Raw genomic sequence first — 21587 nt, forward strand, 5'->3', positions numbered from 1 at the left:
AAAAAACAAAATTTTGTGTAGAGACGGGATCTTGCTCTGTTGCCCAGGCTGGTCTCAAACTCCTGATTTTACGCGATCCTCCCACTTCGGCCTCTGAAAGTGCTGGGATTACAGGCGTGAGCCATCGTGCCCGGCCTCAAACTCCTGATTTAAGCGATCCTCCTACCTCGGCCTCCCAAAGTGCTGGGATTACAAGCGTGAGCCACCATGCCTGGCCCTCTGAGCTGTTTCCATCCTCGTTCTCTGGGAATCTAGTCACAGCCACAGACTTCGCTGTTGGGGTAGCAGATCTCCACCTCCGCCGCCCGGAGCAGCTCCAATCTCGTCCGATGTTTCTGGTGTGATTCCAGGAGCGGTGTGAGTGGTCGTGTCCTAGACATGTCCCATTTGACCAGCGAGTCTCCAGTAGGGTGATTCTGCCCCCAGGGGACTCTAGGTGATGTCTGGAGGCATTTCTGGTTGTCACGACTTGTGGGGTCCCCCTGGCATGGAGTGGGTGGGGGCAGGGACACTACTCACCACTGTGCGGTGCCCAGGAGGGCCCCACCCCAGAGGATGGTCCAGTCCCGATGTCCACAGTGCTAAGGTTGAAACAAATTTCCAATAGCTTCACTGGTCGGCCTTCTTCCCACACAAACTAGGGCTCTGGAAACGCCATTTGCCCACCTTCCCTTTTCCAAGCTAGGAAGGGGCCCAGATGTCAACGGGCCTAGGCTCCTTAACCCAGAGAATTATCCCCTTTCCTGCGGTGTCTCCAGAAACGTCCACCAGGGCGTGCCTTCTGTTCTCAGCAGCAACCTTCCCATCTCCTTCTAGAACGTTCCCAGCGGCATCTACTCCGTCCAACCTATGCTGCCTTAAATTTTTTTCTAGAGATGGAGTCTCACTATTGCCCAGGCTGGTCTCAAACTCCCTGGGTTCAAGCAATCCGCCCGCCTCAGCCTCCCAAAGTGTTTGGATAACAGGCGTGAGCCCAGCACTCGTCCTAACCCATGTTGTACGTGGTAGCCCACTTGAGCTTCCAGAACACAGGTCTGATTGCCCCCCCACTCTCCCTGCTGCCCGATCCCCGCTTCCCGCTGAAGCCTCATCTGCAGGCCTCGTTCTCCAGAACCTGGCTGTCTTCTGGGTAACCACCAGGCCAAGCTCCCCTTGCCTCTGAGATGTCACATCCGCTGTTCTCCTCTTTCCAGAACAGTCTTCTCAGTCCTCTGGGGGCTGTTTCTCATCCCTTAGTGCTCAGCGTACCCCTCCCCTCCACTGGGCAGGGACGTTTGCTCAGCCCTTTGCCGTGTGCGGGGCTCTTAGAAATCCTTGCAATCTAGCCAGGTGCAGTGGCTCATGCCTGTAATCCCAGCACTTTGGGAGGCCGAGGTGGGCCAATCACCTGAGGTTAGGAGTTTGAGACCAGCCTGGCCAACATGGAGAAACCTTGTCTCTACTAAAAATACAAAAATTAGCTGGGTGTGGTGGTATTCCTGTAATCCCAGCTACTCGGGAGGCTGAGGGAGAAGAATTGCTTGAGCCAGGAGGTGGCGGTTGCAGTAAGCTGAGATCGTACCACTGTACTCCAGCCTGGGCGACAGAGTGAGACTGTCTCAAAAAAATTTCTACCTGGAGGCCTGAGTGACTACCTGGAGTAGAGCCCTGTATACCATGTGGTTATGAGCAAGGAATAAATGCATTAACCCTGAGACTCGGGGGGCTACTTGTTACACAACAGCATCTAAACTATCCTGCCCAACACAACTCCTGTGTCTCGGAGTGGCTCTCACACACCAGGCAGACACCTCTGAATATCCTGCAGAATGAATTCTCGTTACGTATGACCCCATCCCCAGGACATGGTTGCCTCCCAGTAACCGTGCCCAAGAGGAACAATAATCACCGGTTCCCCAGCCCGAGAGAGATGCGGATGTGATAAATACATTTTATTTCCACCGAGGTCCCCTGCCTGTCGGCCCCCACATGCAGCAGGGGAAGGTGTGAAGCCGCTGGCCAGAGAGCAGATGGGATGAACAGTTCCTAGGCAGGGCTAGGAGGCGGCTGCTAGGATGTCTGTCCCAGCTGCTGCTTCCCCTAGGAGTCTGGACTTCGGGTACAGGAAGCGGGGTCATGTCTCAGTAGACTACCTCATACACGGTGGCCTTCTTGTCCCCCGAGCCTGTCACGATGTATTTGTTATTTCTGGAGATGTCACAACTCAGGACTGAGGACGACTCCTTGGACTGCCAAGGGAAGGAGAGAAAAGGGCATGGTGAGGCATGGTCCCCACAGATGGGTGTGTGGGCAAGGCTGGGGCGGAGTCGGGAACAGGAGGTCAGGACTCGCCTCCTGAGCGACGCGTTTCGTTTTTTTGAGATGGAGTTTTGTTCTTGTCGTCCAGGCTAAAGTGCAGTGGCGCAATCTCGGCTCACTGCAACCTCCACCTCCCGGGTTCAAGACATTCTCCTGCCTCAGCCTCCCAAGTAGCTGGAATTATAGGCACCCGCCACCACGCCTGGCCAATTTGTGTGTGCATGTGTGTGTGTGTATATATATATATATATATAATTTTTGTGTGTGTGTGTGAGACAGGGTCTCTGTCACCCAGGCTGGAGTGCAATGGCATGATCTCAGCTCACTGCAACCTCCGCCTCCCAGGTTCAGGCAATCCTTCTATCTCAAACTCCTAAGCAGCTGGGATTGCAGGTACATGCCACCACACCTGGCTAATTTTTGTATTTTTGGAAGAGGCAGGGTTTCACCATGTTGGCCAGGTTGGGCTTGAACTCCTGACCTCAGGTGATCCGCCTGCCTTGGTCTCCCAAAGTGTTGAGACTACAGGCGTGAGCCACTGCACCCAGCCTCATTTTTGTATTTTTAGTAGAGACTGGGTTTCCCCATGTTGGCCAGGCTGGTCTCAAACTCCTGACCTCAGGTGATCCACTACCTAGGCCTCCCAAAGTGCTGGGATTACAAGCGTGAGCCACCGCGCCCGGCCGAGCGACTTGTTTTCTAGAGACAGGTGCTTTGGAGCTAAGTCGGATGGGCAGAACAGGGCCTCCATTCCCTCAATACCAAGAGAGATGGAACTGAAGTGCTGCCCTTTCTGGAAGCTCAGAGTGGGTATGCACCAGGCATGATGTCACACAGCACAGCAGAGGGCCAAGGCAATGGCCTAGACCAGGGATCGGCAAACTTCACAAAGGACCTGGTAAACATTTTAGGCTTTGCCTAAAGTCTAAATAAGTCTATGTCACATATTCTGGGATTTTTTCTTACAACCCTTTGAAAATATAAAAAACTGGGCCAGGCACAGTGGCTCGGCACTTTGGGAGGCCGAGGCAGGCAGATCACCTGAGGTCAGGAGTTCCAGACCAGACTGGCCAACATGGGGAATCCCCGTCTCTACTAAAAATACAAAACTTAGCCAGGCGTGGTGGCGGGCACATGTAATGGCAGCTACTTGGGAAGCTGCGGGAGGAGAATCGCTTGAACCCAGGAGGTGGAGGCTGCAGTGAGCTGAGATCGTGCCACTGCACTCCAGGATGGGTGACAGAGCAGGACTCCATGTCAAAAAACAACACTGTACCAACCAGGACGGGCATATTAAAAAGACAGCCAATAACAAGTGTTGGTGAGGATGCAGAGAATTTTAAAATCTGAATCACTGCTGATGGGGATATAAAATTTGAAAAACAGGCCGGGTGTGGTGGCTCACGCCTGTAATCCCAGCACTTTGGGAGGCCAAGGCGGGTGGATGAGGTCAGGAGATCAAGACCATCCTGGCTAATACAGTGAAACTCCGTCTCTATTAAAAATACAAAACATTAGCCAGGTGTGGTGGCAGGTGCCTGGAGTCCCAGCTACTCGGGAGGCTGAGGCAGGAGAATGGTGTGAACCCAGGAGGCGGAGCTTGCAATAAGCTGAGATAGTGCCACTGCACTCCAGCCTGGGTGACAGAGCAAGACTGTCTCAAAAAAAAAAAAAAAGAAAACAGCTGGGCACGGTGGCTCACGCCTGTAATCCCAACACTTTGGGAGGCCAAGGGCAGATCACCTGAGGTCAGGAGTTTGAGACCAGCCTAGACAACATGGTGAAACCCCATCTCTACTGAAAATACAAAAATTACCCAGGCATGGTGGTACATGCCTGTAATCCCAGCTACTCGGGAGGCTGAGGCAGGAGAATCGATTGAACCCGGGAGGTGGAGCTTGCAGTGAGCTGAGATGGCACCACTGTACTCCAGCCTGGGAGACAGAGCAAGACTCTGTCTCCAAAAAAAAAAAAATGAGTAAGATGGCAAATTTTATTTTTATTTATTTATTTATTTTTGAGGCAGCGTCTCGCTCTGTCGCCCAGGCTGGAGTGCAGTGGCGCGATCTCGGCTCACTGCAAGCTCCGCCTCCTGGGTTCACGCCATTCTCCTGCCTCAGCCTCCCGAGTAGCTGGGACCACAGGCGCCCGCCACCATGCCTGGCTAATCTTTTTGTATTTTTCTTTAGTAGAGACGGGGTTTCACCACGTTAGCCAGGAGGGTCTCGATCTCCTGACCTCGTGATCCGCCCGCCTTGGCCTCCCAAAGTGCTGGGATTACAGGCATGAGCCACCGTGCCCGGCCGGCAAATTTTAAATTTTATAATGTTATATGCATTTTACTGCAACTAAATTTTAGAAAAACCAACAGGCTACGGGCAGATGAGGTGAGGCCTCCGGCTGAAATTCCAACCTCTGCTTTAGTACCTGGGTCGGGGGGAGGCTTGCGGGACCCTGAGGAGAGGTCAGGGTGGCAGGGGGGCCTGGGGGATGGGGACAGGGGCAATCTCTCTGCCTGACCCTGGCATACCCGGGCACATGGCCCTGCCAGGGTGGGGGCTTCAGACTGCCGAGTACCTGGAAGATGCTGGCTCCGTACGGCGTCCTCCAGGCGTTGAGCAGGTTGTCCTTCCCGGTGCTCACGAACCACCGTCCTTGGGGAAGGAGAGCAGCAGCGTTCAAAGAGGGGGCACTAAAGAGAGACCCAGGCTGCAGGGGGAGGTGGGGGAGGTGGGGGAGGTGGGGCAGGCTGGGTCTGGGTCCGGTCTCTCCCTTTTCCTTTTTTTTTTTTTCCCCCAGAAAGGGTCTTGCTCTGTCACCCAGGGTGGAGTGCAGTGGTACAATCATAGCTCACTGCAGCCTCGACCACCTGGGCTCAAGCGCTTCTCCCACCCAGCCTCCCAAGCAGCTGGGACCACAGGTGTGTACCACCAAGCCCAGCTAACATTTTTATTTTTTGCCAGGGGCAGTGGCTCACACCTGTAACCCCAGCACTTTGGGAGGCCGAGGCGGCAGGGTCACTTGAGGTCAGGAGTTTGAGACCAGCCTGACTAACATGGTGAAACCCCTTCTCTACTAAAAATACAAAAATCAGCTGGGCATTGTAGCAGGCACCTGTAACTCCAGCTACTTGGGAGGCACCTGTACCTCCAGCTACTTGGGAGGCTGAGGGTTGAGAATCGCTTGAACCCAGGACGCAGAGGTTGCAGTGAGCCGAGATTGTGCCACTGCACTCCAACCTGGGCAACACAGTGAGACTCCGTCTCAAAAAATTATTTTTTGTAGAGTTGGGATCTCACTATGCTGCCCAGGCTGGTCTTAAACTCCTGGCCTCAAGCGATCCTCCCACCGTGGTCTCCCAAAGTGCTGGGATTACAGGTGTGAGCCACTGTGCCCAGCCCAAGTTTGTTTTTTTTTTTTTTTTGGTATAAGATATCCCATGTACTATTTAGGATATACTTACACTAATGAATGAATTTTTTTTTAAAGAGACAGGGTCTCACTGCATTGCCCAGGCTGGAGGGCAGTGATATGATCATAGCTCCCTACAGCCTCAAAGTCCTGGGCTCAAGCAATCCTCCTGCCTCAGCCTCCCTAGTAGCTGGGAGTAGAGATGCGACCCACCAGCTGTTTAATTTTTTTGTAGAGAAGGTCTTGCTATGTTGCCCAGGCTGGTCTTGAACTCCTGGTCTTGGGCGATCCTTCTGCCTTAGCTTCCCAAGTAGCTGAAACTACACGCATCAGCTACTGTGCCTGGCTTAAATTTCTTTTTTCTTTTTCTTGTTTTTTTTTTCCTTTTTTTTAGATAGAATTTCACTCTTGTCTCCCAGGGTGGAATGCAGTGGCATGATCTTGGCTCACTGCAACCTCCACCTCCCGGGTTCAAGCAATTCTCCTGCCTCAACCTCCCAAGTAGCCGGGATTACAGGTGCTCACCACCATGCCTGGCTAATTTTTATGCTTTTAATAGAGTCAGGGTTTCATCATGTTGGCCAGGCTGGTCTCAAACTCCTGACCTCAGGTGATCTGCCTGCCTTGGCCTCCCAAAGTGTTGGGATAACAGGCGTGAACTACTGCACCCAGCCTTAAATTTGAATCTCAGATAAGTCATCAATAATTTTTAGGACAGGTATATCCCAAATATTTCATTATTTGGTTTTTAGTATAACTGTATCCCACACTTTTGGGATATACTTGTACTAACGATTTGCTTTTGAGTATCTAAAACTTAGTATATAAATAACACTTTAGTATATAAATAACATTATTTGTTATTTATCTAAGATTCAGATTGGACAGGCACCCTGGGTTTTGTTGGGGTTTTGAGGGCGTGCCACCCCACCCCGGAAGACACACCGCAGGAGGCGAACTTCAGGGACAGCACGCAGCTCTCGTGGAGGTGCAGCTGGTATTTCTCCGGCTTGCGGACGTGCAGGATCTCCACGTTGCTACTCTCCATTCCGACCGCCAGCCAGTCCTGGTTAGGGCAGTGGCCCAGGGAGAAAATCTGGGGGTAAAGAGGGAAGAGATGGGGTCACAAGCCCCCCTTTGTTTTGTGTTGAGACGGAGTCTCACTCCGTCACCCAGGCTGGAGCGCAGTGGCACAATCATGGCTCACTGCAGCCTTCACCTCCAGGGCCCAAGAGATCCTCCTGCCTCAGCCCCAGAAGCTGAGACTACAGGCATGCACCATCACGCTGGATAATTTTTTTTTTTTTTTTTTTTTTTGAGACGGAGTCTCACTGTGTCACCCAGGCAGGAGTGCAATGTCGCAGTCTCAGCTCACTGCAGCCTCTGCCTCCCAGGTTCAAGGGATTCTCCTGCCTCAGCCTCCCAAGTAGCTGGGATTACAGGTGCCTGCTAGCACGCCCAGGTAATTTTTGTATTTTTAGGAAAGACGGAGTTTCACCATGTTGGCCAGGCTGGTCTCAAACTGCTAACCTCAAGTGATCTGCCTGCCTCGGCCTCCCAAAGTGCTGGGATTACAGGTGTGAGCCACCATGTCCAGCCTACAAGCCCCTTTGGATATTGGGGGGTGCCCAGCACCATCAGGGGTTGGGGGGTAGAGTCCAACATTCTCCCTCTTCGGCCCCCCCAGAGAAAGGCAGCTGGCCTAGGACTGGGAACACAGCAGACAACTGCATGTCGAATCATTAATATTAATCAGAATTACACAGAACCCTAGGGCCGCACATCCATTATCTGCTCTGAGCGCACAACAGCACAGGGAGGAGGGAGAGAGGAGGGAGGAGGGACAGAGAAGGGAACAGCCAGGCAAGGACAATCACTCCCCTTAAGCAGATGGTAGAAGCTGAGGCAGTGTCCCCTCAAGGTCACAGAGCAAGACTATGAAAGATCAGGCCTTGGCCGGGCTCTGTGGCTCAGGCCTGTAATCCCAACACTGTGGGAGGCCGAGGCGGGCAGATCATCTGAGGTCAGGAGTTCATGACCAGCCTGGCCAACATGGCGAAAACCCATCTCGACTAAAAATGCAAAAATTAGCCGGGCGTGGTTGCAGGCACCTATAATCCCAGCTACTCGGGAGGCTGAGGCAGGAGAATCGCTTGAACTTGGGAGGTGAAGTTGCAGTGACCTGAGATTGCACCACTGCACTCCAGCCTGGGCGACAGAGCAAGACTCTGTCTCAAAAACAAAAACAAAAAGACAGACCAGGCCTGGGAGACAGAACTTCTCACTCTTGGCTTGGAATGTTCCTTTTTGAGACAGGGTCTTGCTCTGTCGCCCAGGCTGGAGTGCAGTGGTCCCATCATGACCCACTGCAGCCTCAACCTCTTCCCATGCTCGAGTGATCCTCCCGCCTCAGCCTCACAAGTAGCTTGGATTACAAGCATGTGCCACCACACCTGGCTAATTTTGTATTTTTAGTAGAGATGGAGTTTCTCCATGTTGGTCAGGCTGGTCTCGAACTCCTGACCTCAAGTGATCCACCCACCTCGGCCTCCCAAAGTGCTGGGATGACAGGCATGAGCCACTGCGCCCAGCCTCGGTTTGATTTTTAAAAGATTCAGGGTCCTCCACCCCATTTTAGGAACAAACAGGAATCAGGCTCTGTTCCACCCTAAACCTCTTGGAGTCTCACTAACAAGATGCCTGTGGAAATAACCACACATTTGCAGAAGAGAAGACTGGAGGGCTTCAAATGTCCTTTCTTGGCCATGCCGAAGCGTTTCTGTGTAAAGACGCATTGGGGGGCACCCAGTGAGCTAGGAGATATTCACCATGGGATCCCTAGAAATGTTCTTAGCCCACCTAAGCTTCGGGGCCATGGGATGGAGAGCTGTGTCCACCTGCACTCCTGAAAGAGAAGAGCAGGTTGGACATAAAGAGCTTGGGAGGGCAAGCGTGGTGGCTCAGGCCTGTAATTCCCATACTGGGAAGCCGAGGCAGGTGGATCACTTGAGGCCAGGAGTCCAACACCAACCTGGACAACACAGTGAAACCCTGTCTCTACCAACAAATACAAAAATTAGCCGAGCATGGTGGTGCATGCCTGTAGTCCCAGCTACTCAGGTGGCTGAGACACGAGAATCATTTGAACCTGGGAGGTACAGGTTGCAGTGAGCTGAGATCACACCACAGCAATTCTGTCTCAAAAAAAAAAAGATCACACCACAGCAACTCTGTCTCAAAAAAAAAAAGGAGCTTGGGAGTTAGGAGTTAGCTCCTCTTAGGTTTCAAGGAGTAGGGGCAACTGAGATGGGTCTTGAGGGATGAATAGGAGTTTGCCAATTACAGAAAAAAAAGAAAGGCATTTCAGCCACAGGGAACAAATGTGCAGAGGCCTCAGAGCTGTCCCAGAGTATGGTGTGCATGGAAACCCTGAATGACACAACAAGGAGCTCACAGCTGCCCCCAAAGCAGTGAGAGGCAGGATCTGGGGTCACGGTGCCTGAAGATTCACTCTCTTTGCTCAGCCCTGAGGAGCCCCCAGCTCTGTCCAGCCTGTTCATCATGTCCTTCAGCTTAGGCTCCACCTTCAATGGGGATCTCTCCATGCCCAGCTCCTCCTACATCAACCTCCACTCTGTTCTCCTGGCCAGTAGCTCCCCCATGGTGAGTCCTCAGTGGAGAAGTGTGTGTCCCGCGCTCTCGGCAGGGTCCAGAGATTAAAGGCTAGAAGAACCACCCAGCTACACGAGGAAAGGCACATATAAGGGTATGGCTGGACAAAAGCAAGTGGGGAAGATGATCTGGGGGTCTCAGTAGCCCCACAGCTTCCTATGAATCAGCTCTTTTGTGTTCTCCTATGTCTTTAGAGAGTTAAAGGGGAAGCCTGTGGATGTGTCTGGAAGACAAGAAAGATGGACACCACAGCAGATGGGAGTCCTGTCCTGCCTCTGGAAGCGGGCACCTCACAAGGAGAGGTAGGGACGCTGGATTCCTGGAGCTTCCATCCCCCTCCCGCCAGAACCGAACAGCACCTGCGAGCTGAAGTCATGCTGCTGCAGCTGGCGGCCCTCCCGCAGGTCCCAGCAGCGCACCGTGTTGTCCAGGCCCCCTGTCCAGAGCCGAGTGCCGTAATCGGAAATATCAATGCAGCTGGCGCCGTCCGTATGGCCCTGGAACTGCCTGGAGGGAGAAGGGCCCAGGCGTCCATCCTGGAATTCGAGCTGCCCCAGCACCGTCCCAGGTCACACTCTGCACCGAGAGCAGCCGGGGGCTTGCCCAAGGTCCCAGCGCACCTGCCACCCACCTGACCATAGTCTGATTCTGCAGGTCCCAGACCACAATGTTGCCATCGCTGCAGCAGGAGAAGCAAACCTTGGCGTCGGGGCTGACGGCCAGGGCGTAGCAGGCTGGGGCTGAGGAGGTCAGCTCGGCCTTGATACGGGGGGTGGGCGCCGCCAGGTCCCAAATGGACAAGGTGCTGGCCTCACCGCCCACGATCAGACTCCGGCCATCCGGCAGCAACTTGCAGGAGCGAATGTAGTTGTCTCGGTTCTGGGGTCGGGGAGAGAAGCAGGGGCTGGGGGTTGGTCCCAGGTGAGGTCTCTAGGAGCCCAGCTCAATGTGGGGGTCTCTGGAGCCCAATGTAGCCTCATCCTGATTAGCCTGCAAGCCCTACCCTGATTGGCTGGTGAGCCCCGCCCCTTTGACCTGCAAACACGGCCCCATCTGACTATATAAGCTCCATCCTTTACCTATAAGCCCCACCCATGGTTGGCCTGCAAACCCTGTCCTGATTGTCTTGCAAGTCCAATTCTGATTGGCCAATGAGCCCCACCCCTTTGGCCTGCAAGCCTTGTCCCATGTGACTATGAGCTCCGCCCTTCACCTATAAGCCCCGCCCTTCACCTACAAGCCCCGCCCTTCACCTGTAGCCCCACCCACGGCCAGCCTGCAAACACCGCCCCATTTGAACATAAGCTCCACCCCTCACCTGAGTCCCGCCCACTGTCCCACCCCGCCCTCACCAGGCAGTCGAGCTGGGCCACGGGCGTCTTGGCCCCAGGCTGGCCCACGTCCCACACCTTCACACAACCCTTGCCGCCCGTGTACACGTGTTGCGTGGAGCCACTGATGGTGACCGCGCAGACCACCTCGCCGTGTGCCAGCGTGTGCAGCTGCCGGGCGTGCCGCGGGATGCCCGCGCCTACCAGTGCATCCGAGGGGAAGGGCACCGGCTGCATCTGCCCATCCGCAGACACGTGGAAGGAGTAGGCCCTGGAGAGAAAGCCGGGGCATGACCCAGCCCTGGGCACCACGCCCCCGCACCCGCACCTGGGAGGGCAGGGAGATGCCTTTGTCCTGCCTGGCACCCTCTGATGTGTTTTTTATTTTTTGTTTTGTTTTTTGGGAGGGAGTCTCGCCGTGTCGCCCAGGCTGGAGTGCAGTGGCCCGATCTCGGCTCACTGCAACCTCTGCCTCCTGGGTTCAAGCGATTCTCTTGCCTCAGCCTCCCAAGTAGCTGGGATTGCAGGCACGCGCCACCATGCCTGGCTAAATTTTTTGTATTTTTAGTAGAGACGGGGTTTCACCATGTTGGCCAAGCTGGTTTTGAACTCCTAACCTCAAGTGATCTACCCGCTTCGGCCTCCCAAAGTGCTAGGATTACAGGCGTGAGCCACCATGCTCAGCCTGATACGTTTTTTTGGTTTGTTTTTTGAGATGGAGTCCCACTCTGTCATCGAGGCTGGAGGGCAGTGGCACGATCTGGGCTCGCTGCAAACTCTGCTTCCCGGGTTCAAGCAATGCTCCTGCCTCAGCCTCCCAAGGAGCTGGGATTACAGGTGCAGGCCACCACGCCTGGCTAATTTTTTTGTATTTTTAGTAGAGATGGGGTTTCACCATGTTGGTCAGGCTGGTCTGAAACTCCTGACCTCAAATGATCTGCCCACCTCGGCCTCCCAAAATGCGGGGATTACAGGTGTGAGCCACCAGGCCCGGTCTCTGATGCATTTTTTTAAAGTAATTTTCTCTGTTATTATTTTGTAGAGATGAGGTCTTGCTATGTTGCCCAGGCTGGTCTCAAACTCCTGGCTTCAAGTGATCCTCCCGCCTTGGCCTCCCAAAGCACTGGGATTACAGGAGTGAGCCATGGTGCTCGGCCTCTGATTCATTTAGGAAAAAGGCAGGACAACATGGTCAAAGGTGATATGGGACAGTCAGCAGGTGGCACAAATACACAGGGAGTCTAGGTCGTGGTGTGGCGCATGGTAAACAAGCACTTAATAAATGTTCGTTCAACCGAGGACCCACAAAGACACCTTGAGTGTTCCAGACCAGCTAGAGGGTGCTGTCCTAGGAGCCCCGGCCACCTGTGACCAGTTAAAACACTTAAATGAACTGAAATTAAATAAACATTTTCAGGCTGGCACGGTGGCTCACACCTGGAATCCCAGCACCTTGAGAGGCCGAGATGGGTGGATCATTTGAGGTCAGGAGTTCAAAACCAGCCTGGCCAACATGGTGAAACCCTGTCTCTACTAAAAATACAAAAATTAGCCGGCGGTGCTGTGTGCCTGTAATCCCAGCTACTCAGGAGGCTGGGGCAGGAGAATCGCTTGAACCCAGGAGGTGGAGGTTGCAATGAGCCGAGATCTCACCACTGTACTCCAGCCTGGGGGACAGAGCGAAACTCAGTCTCAGAAAACAAAACAAAACAAAAATGTGCAGCTCCTCAGTTGCACTGGTCACATTTCAACTACTGAAAGCCACATCCAGGTGGTGGCGACCGGGTTGGCCAGCAGTGGGTCTAGAACACTTCCATCCCTGCAGAAAGTTCTGTGGACATTGGGGCCAGATCTCCCCTGGGGGGTCAGAGTCTACTTCTATGGAGAGCCAGTGGAACTCTGAGTAGCTTACACAAGAGACTTTCTTTTTTTCTTTTTTTCTGACTGAGTCTTGCTCTACCGCCTAGGCTGGAGTGCAATGGTGCAGTCTCAGCTCACTGCAACCTCCACCTCCCGGGTTCAAGTGATTCTCCTGCCTCAGCCTCCTGAGTAGCTGGGATTATAGGTGCCCGCCACCACATCCAGCTAATTTTTATATTTTTAGCAGAGACAGGGTTTTGCCATGTTGGCCAGGCTGGTCTTAAACTCCTGACCTCAAGTGATCCACCTGCCTCAGCCTTCCAAAGTGCTGGGATTACAGGAGTGAACCACTGTGCCCGGCCCACACAAGAGACTTTCTAGAAGGGAAGCAGGGAGACCCCAACCACACAAGGTAAGACCTCAAAGGAGGCGGGGTGCTGGCCCGGGTCCCCAGCCAGGGAGCCCCACCCTGGTACTCACGGCTTTCCCCCAGGGATGCTGGGTAGGGAGGAAGAGACAGATGACCCTCGGAGATGGGGATGAGACTCAAATGCCATCTGTCAGAATGCCAGGGGGGTGTCAGTGAGGCAGGTGACTCCAACCCACCTCTGTGCTGCCCCACGCCCAGCTGCCATGCCCCTCTCTGTTTATCAGCCCCTCCCCAAGGAAGCAGAGATGCCTTCTCTCTGCCTGTCACACTACAGATGAGAGGGCTGAGGTTTTCACTTGAGTGCACAGACCCCAAAATCTCTGTCCAGGAAATCCTAGAACTCCAGGGTTCCAAGGATCCTGAAGGGTTCTCCATCCAATGCCCAGATTGGCTCTAGGACAGGGGTCTCCAAACTCCAGCCCCTGGGTACAAATCTGGTCCACTGCCCGTTTTTGTAAACAGTGCCCCGAGGCTAAGGCCCTACTGCTTCTCTTCATGCAGCTTAATCACCGTTGCATTTTTCCACAATCACAAGTCCTGCTTTGTATTAAGCTTGTGGGACTACTGAGACCCCCTGATCGTCTTCCCATGCACACTTGCTGAGCCAGGGTTCCCTTCCCTTTCTGTACTCCCTTGTCTCTCCTTGTGTAGTTGGTTTCTCCTCCCGGCCCCCAGCCCCTGGGCCCTGCTGACACCTCCTGTGCCCCCACCCAAGGACTCACCACGGGGGAGCGTCCGTACACCACAGAGCTGCTGACCTGGGGGGACAGGTGGAGGCTGACGTAGGAGCTGGGCACGGAGAGGTCTCCGTTGAGGGTGCTGTGGGAGCCCAGGCTGAAGGACGTGGTGAAGGGACTGGACAGAGTCAGGGGGCTCCTCAGGGCTGAGACGGAAGAGTCGGGGACAGGTTTTGAAGCCCTGGACCCAGATCCCGCCTCCCACTGCCTTGGGAGCTCCCTGGCCTTTCATTCAGAGTTTCCATGTGCTGGTCCCACATTGGCTATAGCCTTGGACACCTCCAGACCTCTGCACTATCGTTCCTCCGGTGGATATGACTTTTTTTTTTTTTTTTTTTTGAGATGGAATCTTGCTCTGTCGCCAGGCTGGAGTTTAGTGGCGCGATCTCGGCTCACTGAAACCTCTGCCTCCTGGGTTCAAGCAATTCTGCTGCCTCAACCTCCTGAGTAGCTGGGACTATGGCCATTCTCTTTCTTTTAATTGGCAAACTCCTATCCATCCTTCAAAACCCAGGTCCGCCAAGCGCGGCGGCTCACGCCTGTAATCCCAGCACTTTGGGAGGCCGAGGTGGGCGGATCACCTGAGGTCAGGAGTTCAAGACCAGCCTGACCAACATGGTGAAACCTGGTCTCTACTAAAAATACAAAAATTAGCCGGGCGTGGTGGCGCATGCCTGTAATTTCAGCTACTCAGGAGGCTGAGGCAGGAGAATTGCTTGAACCCGGGAGCGGGAGGTTGCAGTGAGCTGAGATCGTGCCATTGCACTCCAGCCTGGGCAACAAGAGTGAAACTACGTCTCAAAAAAAAGAAAAAAACAAAAAAAACCCAGGCCCAATGTCCATTAACATCTCAGAAACATCCTTGAGCCTCCCCATTGCCAACCTCCAGCCTTGCCCATCTTGGGTACCTGGCTTGGTACCAGCCCTGACTATACAGGGCTGTGAGTTTTGGGGTCTGGGTCTCGTCCCTTTTTGCCACCTGGGAGTTCCTTGAGGGCAGGTTCCAAGGCCAGCTTCTTTCAGGGGCCCCAGAACCAGCCCAGGGCCTGACCATAAGGCAGAAAAGATGAGCACTGTCATTTCCCAGATTACTAATGGGGAAACTGAGGCTCAGAGAGGTTGGGTCAGTTGCCCAAGGTCACCCAGCTGGTGAATGCCCAAGCCTGGTCTGAAACCCAAGTCTGTCTGGCCCCGAAGATCGTCTTTCCAGTGAACTAGGCTGAAACCCCCGACTAAGCCACTTACACTCTCCAGGCCTCAGTTTCCCTACCCGCTGAGCTGAGACAATGAGGAACTGCCCAGAGGGAGGCAGCGTCTAACTTGAAGTCACAGAAAGGACCAAGGCAATGAACACCAAGCCTGGAATCCCAGCCTTCTGCCTCTCCAGCCCCTTTTCCTAGATCTCCCCAGAGACGAGGCCTGCTCCGGACAGGCACCAACAGGCAAGGTGCTCACCGATACTGTCCGTGGAAGGCGCTGGCTTGGCAGCGAGCTGGCAGAGGTGACTGGCTGAGCTGGGCCCGGGGGTGGACGCGTCCTGGGGCGGGGAGGAGTCACAGGACTTGGAGGCAGGAGTGCTGGCGGGAAGGTCATTCTGCAGAGAAAGGGCAAGACTGAAGGCCACCAGGCACCTGGTGTCTTGTGGCCCAACGATCTGATCAGAAACTGGGGGCGGGGGGGGTGCCAGTCGCGGTGTCTCACACCTGTAATGCCAGCACTTTGGGAGGCCCAGTAGGGCGGATCACCTGAGGTCAGGAGTTCGAGACCAGCCTGGCCAACATGGTAAAACCCCATCTCTACTAAAAATACAAAAAAAAGATTAGCCGGGGGTAGTGGCGTGTGCCTGTGATCCCAGCTACTCAGGAGGCTAAGGCAGGAGAATTGCTTGAACCCGGGAGGCAGAGGTTGCAGTGAGCCGAGATCACGCCATTGCACTCTAGCCTGGGCAACAAGAGCAAAACTCCACCAAAAAAAAAAAAAAAAAAAAAAAAAAAAAGGCAATAAAGTTACAAAGTTATAGGCTGTCGAGATTTGCAATTCTTTTTTTTAAAATACAGGGTCTTGCTCTCAAAACTAACATGATCATACAGGCGCTGTGGCTCACGCCTGTAATCCCAGCACTTTGGGAGGCCAAGGTGGGCGGATCACCTGAGATCAGGAGATCTAGACCATCCTGGCTAAAACAGTGAAACCTCGTCTCTACTAAAAATACAAAAAATTAGCCAGGCGTGGTGGCACGTGCCTATAGTCCCAGCTACCCACTACCCAGGAGGCTGAGGCAGGAGAATCTCTTGAACCCGGGAGGCAGTGGTTGCAGTGAGCCGAGATTGCGCCACCGCACTCCACCCTGGGTGACAGAGCGACACTCCATCTCCAAAACGAAAAACAAACAAACAAACAAAAGGCGCGATCATAGCTAACTGCAGCCTCAATCTCCCAAGCTCGAGTGATCCTCCCGACTTAGCCTCCCAAGTAGCTGGCACTACAGGCACACGCCTCCATTCCCGGCTTTTTAAATTTTTCGTAGAGACAAGGTCTCACTATGTTGCCCAGGCTGGTCTCCAACTCCTGCTCTTGAGTGATCGTCCTTCCTTGGCCTCCCAAAGCCATGGGATGACAAGGATGAGCCACAGCACCCAGCCACTGTTGAGATTCTTGAATGACAAGGAATTAGAAACTCCAGGATGGGCTCGTGGAGAGGCAGACCCCACAGCGGCATATTCCCAGGTGAAGGAAGAGCGCCTAGCACACACTGCAATCCTCCTTGTGCCCCCACGGAGAGGGAGGTGTCACCCAGAGCTGTCCCTCCCCAAGGGGAGCTCTGAGGAAAGCAGCAGCTGGACCTCCATCTAGGGGCAGGCTCTGTTATCTCGGCTTCATGTCATCGCCTCCCCTGCCTCCCAAGAAACTTCGCATCCTTGTCTTGCATCTGTCTCGGCTTCCCATGACACCATCGCACAAACGGTGACAGCCGCGCAGCACCGGCACCCGTGAGAGAGTGGATGGGACAACTGTGGGGTCAGGGAGGACCCCTGAGGGCTTCTCCGATACAACGGAGCTGCCCCATCCCCTTGTAAGGTTTTTCCCGCAGTGGGAGGAGGGCACTTAAGATGGAATGGGAGCCCCAACCTCTGGCGGTTGCCATGGTAACCTGCCAGGAGGGGAGGCCTTGAAACCGGGAGGGGAGGCCTAGAAACCGACATACTCTCCCCTGGTAAATGCAGGGGAGGGGTCTGGAGAAGATTTGGGGTGAGGGGAACCGCAAAAGGAGCTGAATTTCGAATGCCCTGGGGGTGCTTTTAGATGGCTCACATGCCTGGCATTAAACTCCAGGAGGTCCAGCTGGAAAGTTGTTCCTATATTAATTATCTTTCCTTCCGGGGACAACATCTCAGCTTGGGGCCGGTGTGTCTCTAAGCCTCTCTGGAAGGGCTCAACACATGCAGGCCTGGGTCCAGCCTAGCTGGCTGGGCTTTCACTATGTTTATTTCCATGGGATTTCCTATTGATTGCAAGAGAGAGACCTGCTTTCCATGTAAGGTAGTGAATTGCCTTTTAAAATTTATCTACAAAGCTTCTTTACAAAGTTGCCTTTTAATATTTACTGAGGTTCAACAAAGTCAGTCCAAGCAGGAGGTTAAAAAAAAAAGCACAAGGAAAGGGTGGACAATGCCAGCCCGGCTGATTTCTCATCACTGCCCTCTGTGTCATGGGGTAGTGTCTGTTTCCAGGCCCCCAGGATGAATAAAGTGAGTTTCAAGGCCCTCCCCTCCTCCTTACCAGGATGAGCTCCTTGGCTCTAGGGAGCGGTGAGCCAAGGCTAGAGGCCAAGGAGGCCGGACTGTCCACCAGGTCCCGACGGGCAGGAACGCAGATGGGTACCTTTCCGCAGGGGGTGGTAGCCGGGCTGGGGGGCTCTGAGGGTTGGTCCTGGGTTCAAGGAGGTGATGTTGAGTGGAGTTGAAATGAGAGGGAAAGAAGAGTCCCTCTCTATCCTCCTCCCGACTCCCACCCCAATCTCTAGAATGGGTACCCACGACCCACCATGGGAAGATTATGAAACCTCCTGCTGCCTCAGTTTATTCATCTGTAGAATGTATTTATTTGTTATTTTTTTTGAGTCTCGCTCTGTCACCCAGACTGGAGTACAGTGGCCCACTGCAACCTCCGCCTCCTGGGTTCCAGCGAGCACATCCAGCTAATTTTTTGTATTTTTAGTAGAGACAAGGTTTCACCATGTTGGTCAGGCTGGTCTCAAACTCCTGACCTCAAGTGATCCATCTGCCTCGGCCTCCCAAAGTGCTGGGATTACAGGTGTGAGCCACCATGCCCAGCCTGTAAAATGGGTTTAATGATAGGCTCTACTCCATAAGCACCCATAGCGAGGACTATATAAGGGCTTGGTTTTATTTTCCCATTGAACAGATGGGGAAAAGTGAGGCCAGGGAAGGGGGTGTCGCTGCCCACAAATCACTCAGTGAGCCCGGGCTTAAAGTCACTCCGTGTGTAATGGAGAGGAGGTCAGCCAGAGGTGTCCCGGAGTCGCCGACGCTTCCTGGCCCCATCCCAGCTGTCCCAAAGAGGGGGGAACCAGGATCCCCACTACCTCTGGGTCCTCCCATTCCAGAAAACCCACCCCTTGCTCTGTGCCCAGAGTAGGGGAAGAGGCTGGACCCCTGGACTCACCTCATCCACCACCAGATTGTAGTCACTCTTGTCTTCGTCGCTTTCCTGGGGGGAGATGGGGGAGAGAGCTCATTGTGGTCATGCCCCTGCCTCCACACCCCCTATCCGCTCCTCAGGAGTTGCGGGAATGAGCCCAGCCAGCCCTGAGGCATGACTGGGATTCTCAGACCACTGCGCCCGTTTGCTCAGAGCAGAAGAGAAGGCTGCACATGCTCGCATCCGGGAAGGACGGGGGGAGGCAGGGCAGATGGGCACCTTGTGGAGAGGACTTTGAAGGATGTGGACTACATGAGTGCCCTGTGTGACTCCTGGCCCTCTCAGGCCTCAGTTTACCCCTCTGCATGGTGAGGGGAGAGCCAGAGACCAGCAATCATCCTCACCGCCTTCCTCAATCTCACCCCACAAAGCCAAGCAGTCTCTCAGGCATGTCTGTCTCACCCATCTCTCCGGCCATTTCCATCCACTATCCTACAGCCCTAGGACAGACCTCATCCCCTCCCAATCCCTTCCTGGGGCTCCTGGCCTCCAGCCTTGCCCCTCCAGGCAACCCTCCAAGCTGGCCCCAGACAGATTTTCCTAAGACCTATCCCCACCTCTGCTCTGCAACCCTCTATGGCTCCCCGTTGCCTTGGAAGAAAGACCAAGCTCCAACTCTATTCGCTGATGCAAACGACACTATCCTGGGTACTGTGGCAGGAAGCGGGGTGGGATGGGACACCACTGACATGTTGGGCTTGAGGGCAACCTCTGGTTGGGCTGGAAACGAAAGTAAGAAAAAAGGTTGCAGCCTGGAAGACAAAATCTGCCCAGTGGGTGGGTCCTCCTAGACTCCCTTCCCATGCCCAGTTTTCTTCTTTAAATGAAAATTTGTTGCGTCTGGGAGTGGTGGCTCATGCCTGTAATCCTGGCACTTTGGGAGACCAAGGCAGGTGGATCGCCTGTGGTCAGGAGTTTGATACCAGCTCAGCCAACACGGTGAAACCCGATCTCTACTAAAAATACAAAAATTAGCCAGGTGTGGTGGCATGTGCCTGTAGTCCCAGCTACTGGGTAGGCTGAGGCAGGAGAATCGCTTGAACCCGGGAGGCGGAGGCTGCAGTGAGCCGAGATCATGCCATTGCACTCTAGACTGGGCAACAGAACGAGACTCCGCCTCAATAAATAAACAAATAAAATTCATTGCCAAAAAAAAGCTATTAGGTAAAAAGGAAGATTTAAGGCTTCTCTGAGAAACAGCAATATTGGCCCACAGTGAGCCTGCTAGTCTCCGGGGATCAAGTTGCAGCTGCCCCTGTAGGTGGGAGAAGGGGCTCCCCAGCTGGCCACAGCTCCATTCCCCACATTCGGCCTGGCCCCTGGGATGCTAGAGTTGGAAACTACAAGTGTGCAGCTGTCTGGCAATGAGACGAGGTCCCAGCCTCTAGGAGGTGGTCAGGGAGGGCTTCCTGTAGGAGATGGCACTTTGTTTCTTGATGGAAAAACGGGTTTCTAAAACATGTATGTTCTAGGGAAAGAAAACAGCTGGAGCAAAAGCTAGAGGGTGGGAAAATGGCTGTATGGCCAAGAGGCCACAGAGACTCCAAGCAACTGGAGTTAAGCCTTGCATTACAGGATCTCCTCTGATTGGTCAGTACTCTGAGTAGTAGGGAGCTATGGAAGGCTCCAGAGTGAGAGAATCATGGCCAGAGCTGGGCTCTGGAAGGCTCTGAGGGGCCAGGCTGGTCTGGGCATGCATGCCCACCCCAGTCCTGCACCTGTCCCCACTCACATAAGGTCCTGACAGCTCCTTCTCATCTGCTCTCTGCTTCCCACCACCACCAGGGCCACTCGGTCGCTCCTCCTCCACGAGACTCTCAGGGGGCGAGGGAGATGCACTCTGCGGAGAGACAAAGGCCGGGGGGAGAAAAGGTCAGGGCCCTGGGCTCCTAGATTGCATTGTGATCCAGCCGAGACTGAGGGTCCCCCACCATTATTAGGGTCTGGACCTCAAGCTTCCCATCTGGGAAATGGGAGCTTCCAAGGGCTGACTCAGTGCTAAGGTTTTGTTTTGTTTTGTTTTTGACGGAGTCTTGCTCTGTTGCCCAGGCTGGAGTGCAGTGGAGCCATCTCGGCCCACTGAGACCCCCGCCTCCCGGGTTCAAGCGATTCTCCTACCTCAGCCTCCCCAGTAGCTGGGATTACAGGCACCCACCACCACGCCCAGCTAATTTTTGTATTTTTAGTAGAGACAGGGTTTCGCCGTGTTGGCCAGGCCTGTCTCCAACTCCTGACCTCAGGTGATCCACCTACCTTGGCCTCCCAAAGTGCTGGGATTACAGGCATGAGCCACCGCAACCACCAGCGCCTTACTTCTTCTGCAAACTCTCTGACATCTATAATTATTTCAAAATTAAACCATTTTGGCCGGGTGCAGTGGCTCACGCCTATAATCCCAGCACTTTGGGATGCCGAGGCGGGCGGATCACAAGGTCAGGAGATCGAGACCATCCTGGCTAACACGGTGAAACCTCGTCTCTACTAAAAATACAAAAAAAAAGAAAAAAAAATTAGCCGGACATGGTGGCAGGCGCTTGTAGTCCCAGCTACTTGGGAGACTGAGGCAGGAGAATCACTTGAACCCAGGAGGTGGAGCTTGCAGTGAGTCGAGATCGCACCACTGCACTCCAGCCTGGGCGACAGGGCGAGACTCAGTCTCAAAAAAAAAATTAACCCATTTTTTGAAAAACTTACAGACACAGCTCACATGACATTTCTGTTGGGGAGCACCCACAGATATTGCTGAATGGATGATGGCTACACGAACGGAAGTGAGGATGGGAAGAAGGGTCCAAGGTCATGCATTCATTTATTTAATTACCCGAAAAAAGCTGGAGGTTGAAATTTTTTTTTCTTTTGAGATGGAGTCTCGCTCTGTCGCCCAGGCCGGAGTGCAGTGGCGCAATCTCGGCTCACTGCAACCTCCGCCTCCCGGGTTCACGCCATTCTTCTGCCTCAGCCTCCCGAGTAGCTGGGATTACAGGCATGTGCCACCACGCCCAGCTAATTTTGTATTTTTAGTAGAGACATGGTTTCGCCATGTTGGCCAGGCTGGTCTCGAACTCCTGACCTCAAGTGATCCACCCGCCTTGGCCTCCCAAAGTGCTGGGATTATAGGTGTGAGCC

The 21587-nt window shown here is 53.9% G+C and overlaps 1 protein-coding gene across 6 annotated transcripts in view; it reads right to left on the reverse strand.

Moving 5' to 3' along the window:
- Window positions 1-1916: 1916 nt before the first annotated feature.
- TLE2 (TLE family member 2, transcriptional corepressor) overlaps window positions 1917-21587 on the reverse strand; it is a 32437-nt gene continuing 12766 nt past the window's right edge. For 2 of the 6 annotated variants that reach the window (XM_054463026.2, XM_054463025.2), the window contains exons 9-20: window positions 20194-20301; window positions 18426-18470; window positions 17520-17669; window positions 15195-15333; window positions 13725-13885; window positions 13053-13129; window positions 10734-10983; window positions 10013-10260; window positions 9741-9888; window positions 6655-6805; window positions 4876-4952; window positions 1917-2228 (exon numbers count right to left, since the gene is read on the reverse strand). In XM_054463026.2, the coding sequence (XP_054319001.1) occupies window positions 2121-2228; window positions 4876-4952; window positions 6655-6805; window positions 9741-9888; window positions 10013-10260; window positions 10734-10983; window positions 13053-13129; window positions 13725-13885; window positions 15195-15333; window positions 17520-17669; window positions 18426-18470; window positions 20194-20301 (1662 nt within the window). In that variant the 3' untranslated portion in view covers window positions 1917-2120. Of the gene's footprint in view, window positions 2229-4875; window positions 4953-6654; window positions 6806-9740; window positions 9930-10012; window positions 10261-10733; window positions 10984-13052; window positions 13130-13724; window positions 13886-15194; window positions 15334-17519; window positions 17670-18425; window positions 18471-20193; window positions 20302-21587 lie in introns of those variants that run through there. The other 4 variants (XM_054463024.2, XM_054463022.2, XM_054463027.2 and 1 more) reach the window with 4 other exon arrangements.

This window comes from Pongo pygmaeus, chromosome 20, assembly GCF_028885625.2.
Source record: "Pongo pygmaeus isolate AG05252 chromosome 20, NHGRI_mPonPyg2-v2.0_pri, whole genome shotgun sequence".
Lineage (NCBI taxonomy): Eukaryota > Metazoa > Chordata > Mammalia > Primates > Hominidae > Pongo > Pongo pygmaeus.